The sequence below is a fragment of the Anopheles cruzii genome, chromosome 2 (assembly GCF_943734635.1).
Source record: "Anopheles cruzii chromosome 2, idAnoCruzAS_RS32_06, whole genome shotgun sequence".
NCBI classification, from domain to species: domain Eukaryota; kingdom Metazoa; phylum Arthropoda; class Insecta; order Diptera; family Culicidae; genus Anopheles; species Anopheles cruzii.
This window is the reverse complement of record NC_069144.1, coordinates 31,537,319-31,548,236: the sequence shown is the minus strand read 5'-3', so window position 1 is coordinate 31,548,236 and position 10,918 is coordinate 31,537,319. Positions and strand designations below refer to the sequence as shown.

The following is a 10,918-nucleotide window of genomic DNA, read 5'->3' as shown; positions in this document are numbered from 1 at the left end:
TCGTGGAAAGAGGTTTCTTCAAAATAAATCATGTTAATAAATGCTCTTTCTATACATAGAGTTGATCCACATTGGGTTGAATTGAATTATGAATCACCTGCTTAGAGATTCACGCAGAACGTTGTGACAGTTTGTCGTTGGTGTTGACGTTTTTGTCTACTATAGTATGAACAGAAACTAACAAAAAGTTAACGACACGATTGTTCTTATGGACAATGCCACATTTTTAATCGACATACATTCAAAAACATTTCTCCTTTGTTTCGCTTTCGCAGTATCTAAAAGTCATTCCGGCTAGTAATTGTTCCCCTGAAAATCTATTCCCAGTTACCTATTGTGGTCATCATTGTTGGGACGGCACTTTTCCGCACAATTTCCCGCTTCGCTGCTGTCAATCGAAGCCACATCGCAACGTGCTCCCGAATAAGAAGGCGTGGAAGTTGTCAAAATTGAAACCACACACTGCACGGAAGATCAATATCACAAAGCATTTCACTCTGCCCCAAGGACTGAACCGAACGCCGCCGCGCGGTCCTGTAGGGTAACCACCGCTTGGGAGTAGAGCGAACATGTTCGACTAATGGCGCCGTACACAGCGGCCCAGAGCTAACGATTCCTACCGTTTCCTTGTCGGTCCATTCCACGACCGGAACGGAACGGATGATACAGATGCGGTGTGTATAGGGTTACCAGCTGCCACACTAGAGCGCGCTGGTAGCTGGTGGCTAGAGACGCGGGAATTTCACGCTACAGATATGTATCGCAGATCGGCCACAAACCCTTCATTACTCAACCTAACACCAGCGTCAGATCAAAACATTTGCACGCAGAGTACCAGGTGGAGCCGGCCGGCCGGTCGACGGCGACGGTGGGGAAGCCATCGTCATGCCTTCCCAACCCAACGTTAGTTTAATTCTTCGGCCGACGGACCTGGAATAGGGTCACCTTCGAGCGTGTCTACCTGGGCTACCTGATGAGATGCTTCTAACCCGACGTAGGCTGCTGCCGATAAAGTTACCAGCGGCTTGGGTTGGCACCGGTTACCCCCACCCGAGGACGGCACAGACGGTCCCGGTCAGCACAGTCAACCGAGACAGTTAGCCTCCAAAATTACAACCATCCCCAAAACAAACCTTCAACACTCGGGCTGGCGGGCCTGACCACCGATACGCAACGGTGAGCCTAAATTGGTTGTAAATTAAAATAAAGAGACGAGCACAATCACATTTAGATAAATCAACAAATTCCGGTATCAACAAAAACCCGAAACATCACACGCCGTGGAATGGACCGACCACGAAAATGGTTGCGGAGCGATACAGGACGTAGGATGGCGATGGAGAACAACGCTGATGCGTGTTTAAACGAGCCGAAGAATCTGCAAATTGGTTTATCATCTAATATAATGACTATAGTTTTCGAGTTTTGGTTCGGTTCTGGAAACCGTGAAAGAAACGACTCGCTGTACCTTTTTAAAGCGGAAACTTCAGAAATTTTCCCCTTAATTTAAGATATCGTCGTCCGAGTGACGCCGAAGTGGAACTATTTAACGGCCAAGTAGAACAGCTGCTGGCGAGCCAAGTTGGATGCTCCGTGGTGGTACTTTGCATACCAAGTCCGGAGGTCCGTAATTCGATTAGAAACGTAAACCTATGACAACCGCAGGCCCAGCCCAGCGCCATCGATGAACGCTTGACTTTGCGAGAACACTCCGTGTCTTAGTTCTCCGGTTACTTGACTCCACCAGAGTCCCACTTCACATGAGTTAATTGGCAATGATTTAATTATTCTATCTACGATAGCCTAGCCACCGGAACGATCGGATACCCGAAGAGAACGCATATCAATTAAGTCGAAAAGAAATTATCATAAAAGTTTTGTTGTTCTCAACTCCGCACCGCACCGACCGGAAGGGGTTGAGTTAGGGTAGCCCCGTGTTGAAGGTAGCCCTTCGCCAAGTCTCGGATAAGCCGGTGTTGTCTTACGTTCTAAAAGGTTTGTATCGTGTCCGAAGCAGAATTACTGAAGATTGCGTGGCTACTGATACGGGTGATGATGATAGATCACCAGACTAGAAATGGGGATGTAGCTAAAGTTGGAAAACTTCAGCCACTGGTAAAATGTTCAACAAATGCGAATTTCAGAGATATTGTTACAATTACAGTACCTGTAACGCAATTTGATCGAGCTTGCCTTGGAGTGTAAATTATCGTTTTTTGATAACAATTTCGAAGGATGCAGAACTGGCTATCGAAGATGTTTAGGGCAACACAGTTGAAAAGTTTTCATCACTTCGGTCCAAGTCCGTTTACGTATAGACTTCGACGTTGTATTCGTAAGAGAGAGAACGAACCAAAAAAAAGAGAGAGTCGTTTCAGAATGCAATATCGGTCGCCCGCAGGTAACACCGTCGGGCCCAACAAAATATTATCTACCAGAGACCGATAGGGTAGCAACAGGATAAACTAATCTTCATGTTGCTAAGTGGAACCAACATTTTACAAGCAACAATATCTATGTTGAAGATGTATGACGAACAGATCAGTCTCTGTTTGTGGGTCGAACGGTTTGTGTTACAAAGTTAATCTCTTCCAAAAGTCCATGGAAAAGGCGTTGCAGAATTGTAATAAGTAATCATGTGTCCTTGCTTCATTAGTGGTTAACAAGTCAACACACAATTACCTGCATAACAGACGTTCGAAATTAGAAGAGCCAGAATACACTATCAGTGAACAAGGATTGTCGGCGGAGAGGTCGCAGCAAAAGCCCGACTGCGTTCAGTAGACCATCCTTGGGCAAAGATAAAAACGACCACGGAATTCATTCAATATAAAAAAAGGAAATTTAAATTCCTTTAACTCCTATCTACGGCTGTCATAATGGATGACAGTTTTCTGACGTGACAGCGTGCGATTGAAAAGCAAGCCCTGAACGAACTGCTCGGGGACATCACGTACGAAATTGTATCGTTCACCAAGAACATTCTCAAGAACGGCTTCGTACGGTACACGGCCCGCATTTGATGAGTTATATAAATATATTGTACCTAGTCAGCATCCTCAGTCAGTGTCCCAGAATTAACACCATGTCTGTGAGCTTTCCGGTTTTGGTTCTTGCTTTATACTTTGTCGGTTGTCGCTCGGACCCCATATTCAACGGAGAAGATGCGTTCCTTACAACGGTGACAATCCCTAGATCCAGCGAGCTCACATCGCAGCCCATTCTGAAGTGGCCAATTCTTCTTTCTAGCCACAAATCACTAGCAAGTACGGCTACACTACCGAAGTCCAGCACATCGTAACGGCGGACGGTTACATCGTGGAAATGCATCGCATTTGTGCGTCTCCCTCGTTTGGTCCCGCTGATCCATCGCAGCTGCCCGTGCTGTTCATGCACGGCCTGATGGGTTCATCGGCCGACTGGATCTTCATCGGGCCACAGGATGCTCTCCCGTACCTGCTCTCCGATCGCGGGTACGACGTTTGGCTAGGAAACGCACGTGGAAATCGCTACAGTCGCAACCACACCCACCTGTCGCCGGAAGCCCGCGAGTTCTGGAACTTTTCCTTCCACGAGATCGGCCTCTATGATCTGCCGGCGATGGTCGACCACGTGTTGCAGCAAACGGGCCACTCAAAACTGCACTACGTAGGCCACTCGCAGGGCTCCGCCATTTTCTTCATCCTCAACTCGGTGCGCCCGGAGTACAATCGCAAATTTCACCTAATGCAAGCACTGGCCCCGGCCGTGTTTATGGGCCATCTGAGTAACCCGGCCCTGCGGTTCCTGTCGCAATACGAAGCGTTGGCATCGGTAATTCTGTCTTCAAACTAGCTTTTGGCCGCCAAAGTATTTATCTATTTCCCCCACCACACCTACAGTATCTTCTCGCCTCCGTGGGCATCTTCGAGATGAAACCATTGCCGAGGGAAGTGACCCAATTGGCCCACGACCTGTGCCCGGACTTTATGCGTGTTTCGCTGTGCCTGGAGCTGATGCATGCGATAACGGGCAGCAAGTACCATTACTTTGGCGCCGACGGGTTTCCGATGATTTTCCACCACCTGCCGGCCGGTTCGTCCACGAAACAGTGGGCCCACTTTGGCCAGGAGGTGGTGTCGGGCCACTTCCGGCCCTTCGACTACGGGCCCGCGGAAAACCGTCGCCAGTATGGTAGCGAAACACCGCCCGACTACAACCTTGCCAACGTTTGGGTCCCGGTCGTCATTTACTATGGCCTTGCCGATGAACTGGTGCACCCGGCCGACGTTAGCTTGCTGGCGGAAAAGCTACCGAACCTCGTGGCCCTCAACCAGCAAGCGAACGTTACGTTTAACCATATGGATTTCCTGGTTGCCGGGAACGCCAAGGACGCGCTGTACGATAACATTATCAGGAATGTGGAACAACGCCAACGGTGAAGTTCAATGGCGGAGGCGCTTTTGTGTCGTAAACCTCGCGCCAAGCTCGCGACATGCAGCCCGCATCATACAACACACCGTGGCGTGAGCTAAGCCAACTGCTTGCGAAAAGTTCCGCTAAGAAGACAGTGCCTTAATCCCCATCGAAGCATTGCAAGTAGTGAAGGCACGAAAAGTAAATTATTGTAAACTGCAGTCAAGAATGTTTCGAAAACAAATAAACAAAAGAGTTTAAATTACTATAATTAAAAGTATTTAAAAGTCCACACCCCGATCGGTTAATAGCGCGAAAACGTATTTATTTTTTCGAATGGTATATGACAAAATATTCAAAAATATTTGCTTAACTAATTTATCATTTTTTTTTATAATAATGGCCACCCCGTGCACCACCGATCGGCAAGTTATCAACAACACTTTATTGGGCAGAAAATGAGAAGGTGCTATGAATAATTAAAAGCAATGTTCCTGACCGGTGTGTTGACAGAACGCCATTAGAACCCATGTCGGACCGGCACGATTGTCCACACTTCATTATGAATAATAATTTCAAAAACTCAGTTATGTTTATTATCTCGTTGGGGCTATCCGGCATAAATACTTCAACAAAAACGCTCCACCGCTCTCACCGCTCGTCCTCCAAACTATCTCCGAGAAAGAACACGGATATGGAAAGGACTTGCGGTACGCCGGGCGTTGCACACTCACCAGGCAAAATAAAACCCGCCAACAGAACGGCGCGTGAACAGGGACCCTACCTTGGGACGCTAACGCGGGGGCTGACGAGAAAAGTTTCCCGGGATTATTTCGCGGCCGACTGGATCCCTCGCCCTCGCCTCGGTTCCCGGGCCCGATCTAGACTGTCAGATATTTTTTACGCTCATCTAACGTGAAGTTTATCACCGGACACACGGCCCACTCCAACTCCGCCAACGGTCTCCGGCGGCGGCGGCGTGCAGCTCGGTGCGTAGATTATTCAAATTATTTGAATACATTTACAAACTTCGCTCAACTTGAGTTGGCACGACCTTTTCTCACAACGCCGTCTTAAGCCGAACGAAACGGCCGTTAAATTCCAGCAGCGTGGCCCGAAAGTGCATGACCACTGGGCCAACTGGGCAACTGGGCTCCCCGGGCCACGAACCCAGGTGTAAATCCATCAAGCCCAAAAGCTGTGCACATCGCGGATGAGCCCTGCGGGAGACCTGCACCGCTAATGGGTATGTAATGACGCGATGGGGTGGTGCAACGCTGAAGGGTGCAACCTTCCGTGCCCTTGGCACCGCATGCGATGCAGCTGGCCCAACATCAGTAACATACTAAAAGTCCCAAACTGATCCCTGTAACCATAAAACCCGCTCATTTGAGTTGTATGACCCGGTTCGAAGGTCTATCACGTCTTAAGACGTCCAGTTTATGCTTTTTTCCGGAACAGCCTTGAATACATGGAACCGATAGATCGACGACCGATACTTCAAAATCAAACTTTCAACTACATTGCTTTTCAAAATGATAGCCTCACCCGTTTTTTCAGACTGAGGCTAAGATAAAACGCTGAACCGATTTTTCGTAGATGAGAGGTCAATTCGTTTTGCAAAAGAAATAATAATTGGCTCCCTAAGTCAAAATAATTTTTATTTCGAAAAATCGAACAATGGATATTATTTCTTTTGCAAAACTAATTGACTCCTCATCTACGAAAAATCGGTTCAGCGTTTTATCTTAGCCTCAGTCTGAAAAAACGGGTGAGGCTATCATTATGAAAAGCAGTGTAGTTAAGCAACTAGCAATTTAAAACTATCAATCCTTTATGGCATTACTATGTCTGCCTTTGCATTAACTCTATTTGAAATATTTTACCAAATCTATGTCTCTTTAAGTTCTCAACGCCTCAAATCGGAAGCCAACTGCACGATGAACCGATTGCACACCGATTCTCATCACGAAAAATCAATGGCAGATGGCAGATCAAAGCAACGTAATCTCAAGAACCACAACGACGTTTACGATGGACAGCGTTGGCAAACAATCGCCGCTATAATGACAGTGACGAGCCCAGGAACCACGCAACCTCGTGGTAACCGCGAGTGCGTTGATCGGACGGCACGCGAAGTCCGATCGACTCCATCACCATCCATGGGGTCCAACGGAACGGTGTTAATTATTTCACAGATGAAAGCACATCCAGTAGGATAGAACATGGAAATTACCCTTAATTCCTTCACGCAGCCCGTATTCCGTATCACGCGGACGCGAACTCTGACGCCGGTTGAGGCAGCTCGGAGCGAAAGCAAACAAAAAAAACCCCGTCTTATCGCGAATACCATCACCGTTGACTCCGGTCTTTGCATGGCTCTGCGGTGTGTGCCACATCACAGTTAAACATCACCTACACCGAACCCTTGCCTCACGAACGGTCAAAGATTCATGAAGCGGACTCAAAGCCTACTTTCAATCCAGGTGCGAGGTTGAGAGGGAGAAATGGACAGGTCTCTGGCCGCATCCACACTTTTACAACTCTTTGACCGCAGAGACCCTTGATCATCTGTCCACTTGTAACCGTCCTAGACATTGGAGCGTGATACCCGGTCTTAGGGGGTGAAAAGGTGATTAAAAAAGATGCCTCCTGCAAGCAACGCAACGTAGTTGTGCAAATTATAGTCGCCATAATTGATGCGATATGGAGTACGAGATAAGTTCTGAGTTGATAGGTTTTTCAATCCACCGGTTCACCCGGGATACGGTAAGTATTTTTCGTCTCTCGTAACACGCAGAGCACATCGGTGTCATTTCTTTCCCAGCAATACGTTTTCCTACCGCAAGCAGAACGAAGACCAGAAGCGACTAGGTAAAGAGTTATTATCTTAGTAGACAGTGAATTCATAAGGACACCGGGTTTTCCCATTTTTTAATTCAATAAAACATACGCATTAATGAGAATCAAAAAGGCGGCATATCGTTTCTTCTGAGTCCGCTGGATAACTGCATTTCTTGGTTATTACAAATTGACTTAACATATAAAATAAATTGTAATATCTTTCAACGTTTAAAGATAATTTTAAAGTACAATTGGTATTTATAAAGTCGATTATCAATGTAATCCAACAGAGTTGGGATGCTTGCAAACCTACCGAACCGACATCGAAAATCACACTACAAAAAGGTGCCACATTCCGGTGAGTTTTCCGGATACGATCTGTGCTATTTCTTTTTTGTTTCTGTTTGTTGCGTCGATATAATCATGCCTGCGCTTTAATCATAAACCTCCCTCCCCAGCGTAAAAGTCACCCGTATTCAGCCTTTAAAACCGCCTCAAAGCTGCCAAAAAACTTCACACGCTCGTACGAAATGGATTTTATTTGAATAATAGCCAGAAATTACCTGCTTTATCCGAAAGCACTTCCAGGGGCCACCAGTGACTATAAAAAGCACTGCGTCTCTGCAGTAATTACACGAGCTCTCTACGTTCGGCAGAGCTATGGCACCGTTAAACTTATCTTAAGCACCGTCTTAGGCATTTTTCCTACACGCGCTGTCATTACGTCGGCCGAGACTGTTGATCACAAAACTTTTCACAAAGTTGAAGCTGACCATAGGGTTGGACAGTCCGCAGTTCGTGGAACATAAGGAGGCTCACTTCTCCGGCACATGTATAACGGACCGAATTTCGTATGCAGAAATTAGACAAACGTTTGTATGCACACTTAAAACGCACGATGCAGAAAATTTCGATGGTACCGCGCGCGAGCGGTCGGCTGACAGTGCCATCTTTATGTAAAACAATGATCCACACGAATAATTATATTACCGGTATAATAGCAAACAGATAAATTTTAATATCGGTCATGGACGTTGAGCAGCCATTGAGTGGACTTGGGGGTAGCGAACACGTTCTGATCGAAGAGATTGCTCAGGTTTTAATTATCAAACGTGCGCCACCAGGATGCACGTTAAATACATAGACACCTTTCGAAAGATTGCAATTAAACATCAATAGGCGGGTGGCTTACTGCGTAACTCACAAAATATTCAAATTCGTTTTGCATTCGGTTTTTTCGGTGCTATCCATATTTTTTGGTAATTTGAAATAACGGACTTAATATTCATATTGTAAAGTAGTAGCCCCAAAGGAACATCACAAAACAATTCAGCGGAAAACGGAAAGGTATGGAATTTCAAGAATGAATGAAATTCAAATTGCACTTAACATTGATGTGACGACAATAACCCTTTTCCAAAAACTAATCTATCCTTTCATCTTAAAAAGAAAAAAACCTTGAGTTAGTTTTAATACAGGATGTTTTTATTAATGATATATGATTTCATTTGGTTATTTAAAAAAACGACCGAATATGTTTTAATGGTTGAACATCTATTTGAAAGGTTCAAACAAGGATTGTGAAAATTGGATTGCTCGAGTTTTTCACCAATAACGACTAAGCCTTCTATAAGAAAGGCATAATAAAGGTGCATATTTGACTCAAATCGGACTATTGGAAACCTGTTAAATATAGTTTTGAATTTCACCCAAAAATCATGGATTTCTTTTTAGCCAACCAAATATTTTCTGTTTTCTAACCAAATACCAATTTATATAGTGTTATATTAATTTTTAGTTATTTTCAAGAAATGTCATAAACAAAGCCAAACCAAAGCGTTACGAAAAACTAATATATAAGTCACACCTGAAATCGTCACAACCCCTGGCTGTTGCTGCAGGACAGAACGGCTTCCGCTTCAACAGAATCCACGTTTGAGGTAGCTTTAAAGCAACGAACTTCTCGATCTAAAGATTGTAAACGGTGGGGGGTAATCTATAGCAAACTAGCTGATCCCGGCGCGCGTTGCCACGCCTCATTTCATCCTCATTTCTCGATTATCCGACGTTTCAAAGGACTTCCTGGTGACGTATCCGATCAGCTTCCCTTTGCATTTCCCGTTACTTCTACTTTTCAGACGATCGGGCTTCCCGGTGACGTATTTGTTCAGTTTCCCTTTCCTCCTCCCGTTACTCTGTTCCGAATGATAGGGCTTCCCGGTGATGTATCCGATTGGCTTTCCTTCCCGCTTCCCGTTGGATACATGGCAAAACTCGCACCAGCTAAATTTGACTCAAATTGTTTGAACACTTTTCGAATTTTGCTGCAATTTACCCTAATTTTGTATGGGAGCCACCCTTTGTAAAGTGGCGAAGGGTTTCAAAAATTCACCAGAACATTTCCTCTTCCCAAAAACTCCCACCTGCAGAATTTGGTTCGATTTGTTCGAAAATAACCCGAATTATGCTGAATTTTATGTTATGTTTGTATGGGAGCCCCTCTCCCGGGAGGTGTGAAATGTACTTTTTCTACTATATGATCCTAATTGCAATCTAGAAGGCTGTAGCAGTCCGTTGCTATCTCTCTCTCTCTCTCTCTCTCTCTCTCTTTCTCTCTCTCTCTCTCCCCCCTTCTCTCTATCCCCCCCTCTCTCTTTCTTTCGCTCTTTCTTTCTCTCCCGCCCTCTCTCCCCCTCTCTCTCTCTATCTCTCTTTCCCTCTCTATCACTCTCTTCCTCTCTTTCTCACCTTCTTTAAAAATTAAACGCAAACTACGCAGTTCCCCCCAACACTTCAAGATGGATGGAATGAAGGGTGGTGATAGGTGGAAGAAGGAAGGAAAAGGCTTTTAAGTGAAACCAATCGATTTAGAGACCACCAAAACCTAAGAAACGATACCCATATTGCCCTAGGACGTATTTTAAGGATTGGGGTTGTATGGGGACCCCCCCTTCCCCTCGTCCTGCAAGGACCAAATTTTGTCACATGGTTTCTCAGGTGACCAGCAACCATTGTGCAAGTTTTGATGAAATTCGATTCATAACTTGTGGAGTAATTGATGTTTTTAACAGTTAGTTGTATGGGAGGGCAAAGAAAGAGGGGGGTGAGGGGTTTCTAACCTTACTATTGCACTCCCCGGCCCCAAAAACCCCTGTATACCAAATTTCGAGTCAATCGGTCCAGTAGTTTCGGAGTCTATAAGGACATACAGACAGAACTTGATTTTTATATATCAGGTTGGGGAAAAAGTAATCGACGTTTTTTGGCGTGAACTTCAAAACATTATTTAAGATACTTCCAATGGTCCGATTTGCGTCAAATATGCACCATTTTGTTGGAAAATTTGTTGTCTTTTCAAAATACCTCATAATGCCTCTTTGTAGAAGGCTTAGTCGTTATTGGCGAAAAACTCGAGCAATCCATTTTCACAATCCTTTTTTGATCTCAGTTTTTCATCACTCAGGAAATTTTGTAATGTGCGAAAAAGGTGTCAATCGCTTAGTGCAAGGTCCGGACTATACGGTGGATGCATTAAAACTTCCAACCAAGCTCCTGGACTTTCTGGCGAGTCACTAAAGACGTGCGTAACATTTCGTTGTCCTGGTGGAACACAAAACCTCTTCCGTTGGCCGATTCTGGTTTTCTGGTCAATTGCTAGCTTCGAACGGTGCAGTAATTG

The 10,918-nt window shown here is 45.2% G+C and overlaps 1 protein-coding gene across 1 annotated transcript; it reads left to right on the top strand.

Annotated features, from left to right (window-relative positions):
• The first annotated feature begins 3,085 nt into the window (after window positions 1–3,085).
• LOC128278885 (lipase 1-like) lies at window positions 3,086–4,421 on the top strand. The gene is made up of 3 exons (XM_053017612.1): window positions 3,086–3,091; window positions 3,250–3,813; window positions 3,882–4,421. Exons 1-3 carry the CDS (start codon window positions 3,086–3,088, stop codon window positions 4,419–4,421), a joined length of 1,110 nt encoding a protein of 369 aa, XP_052873572.1.
• Window positions 4,422–10,918: the final 6,497 nt, after the last annotated feature.

Excerpts from the sequence above, each read along its gene's own strand:
- LOC128278885 (XM_053017612.1), top strand. Across the intron at positions 3,814-3,881 it reads AATACGAAGCGTTGGCATCG|TATCTTCTCGCCTCCGTGGG; the intron begins GTAATTCTGTCT and ends CCACACCTACAG.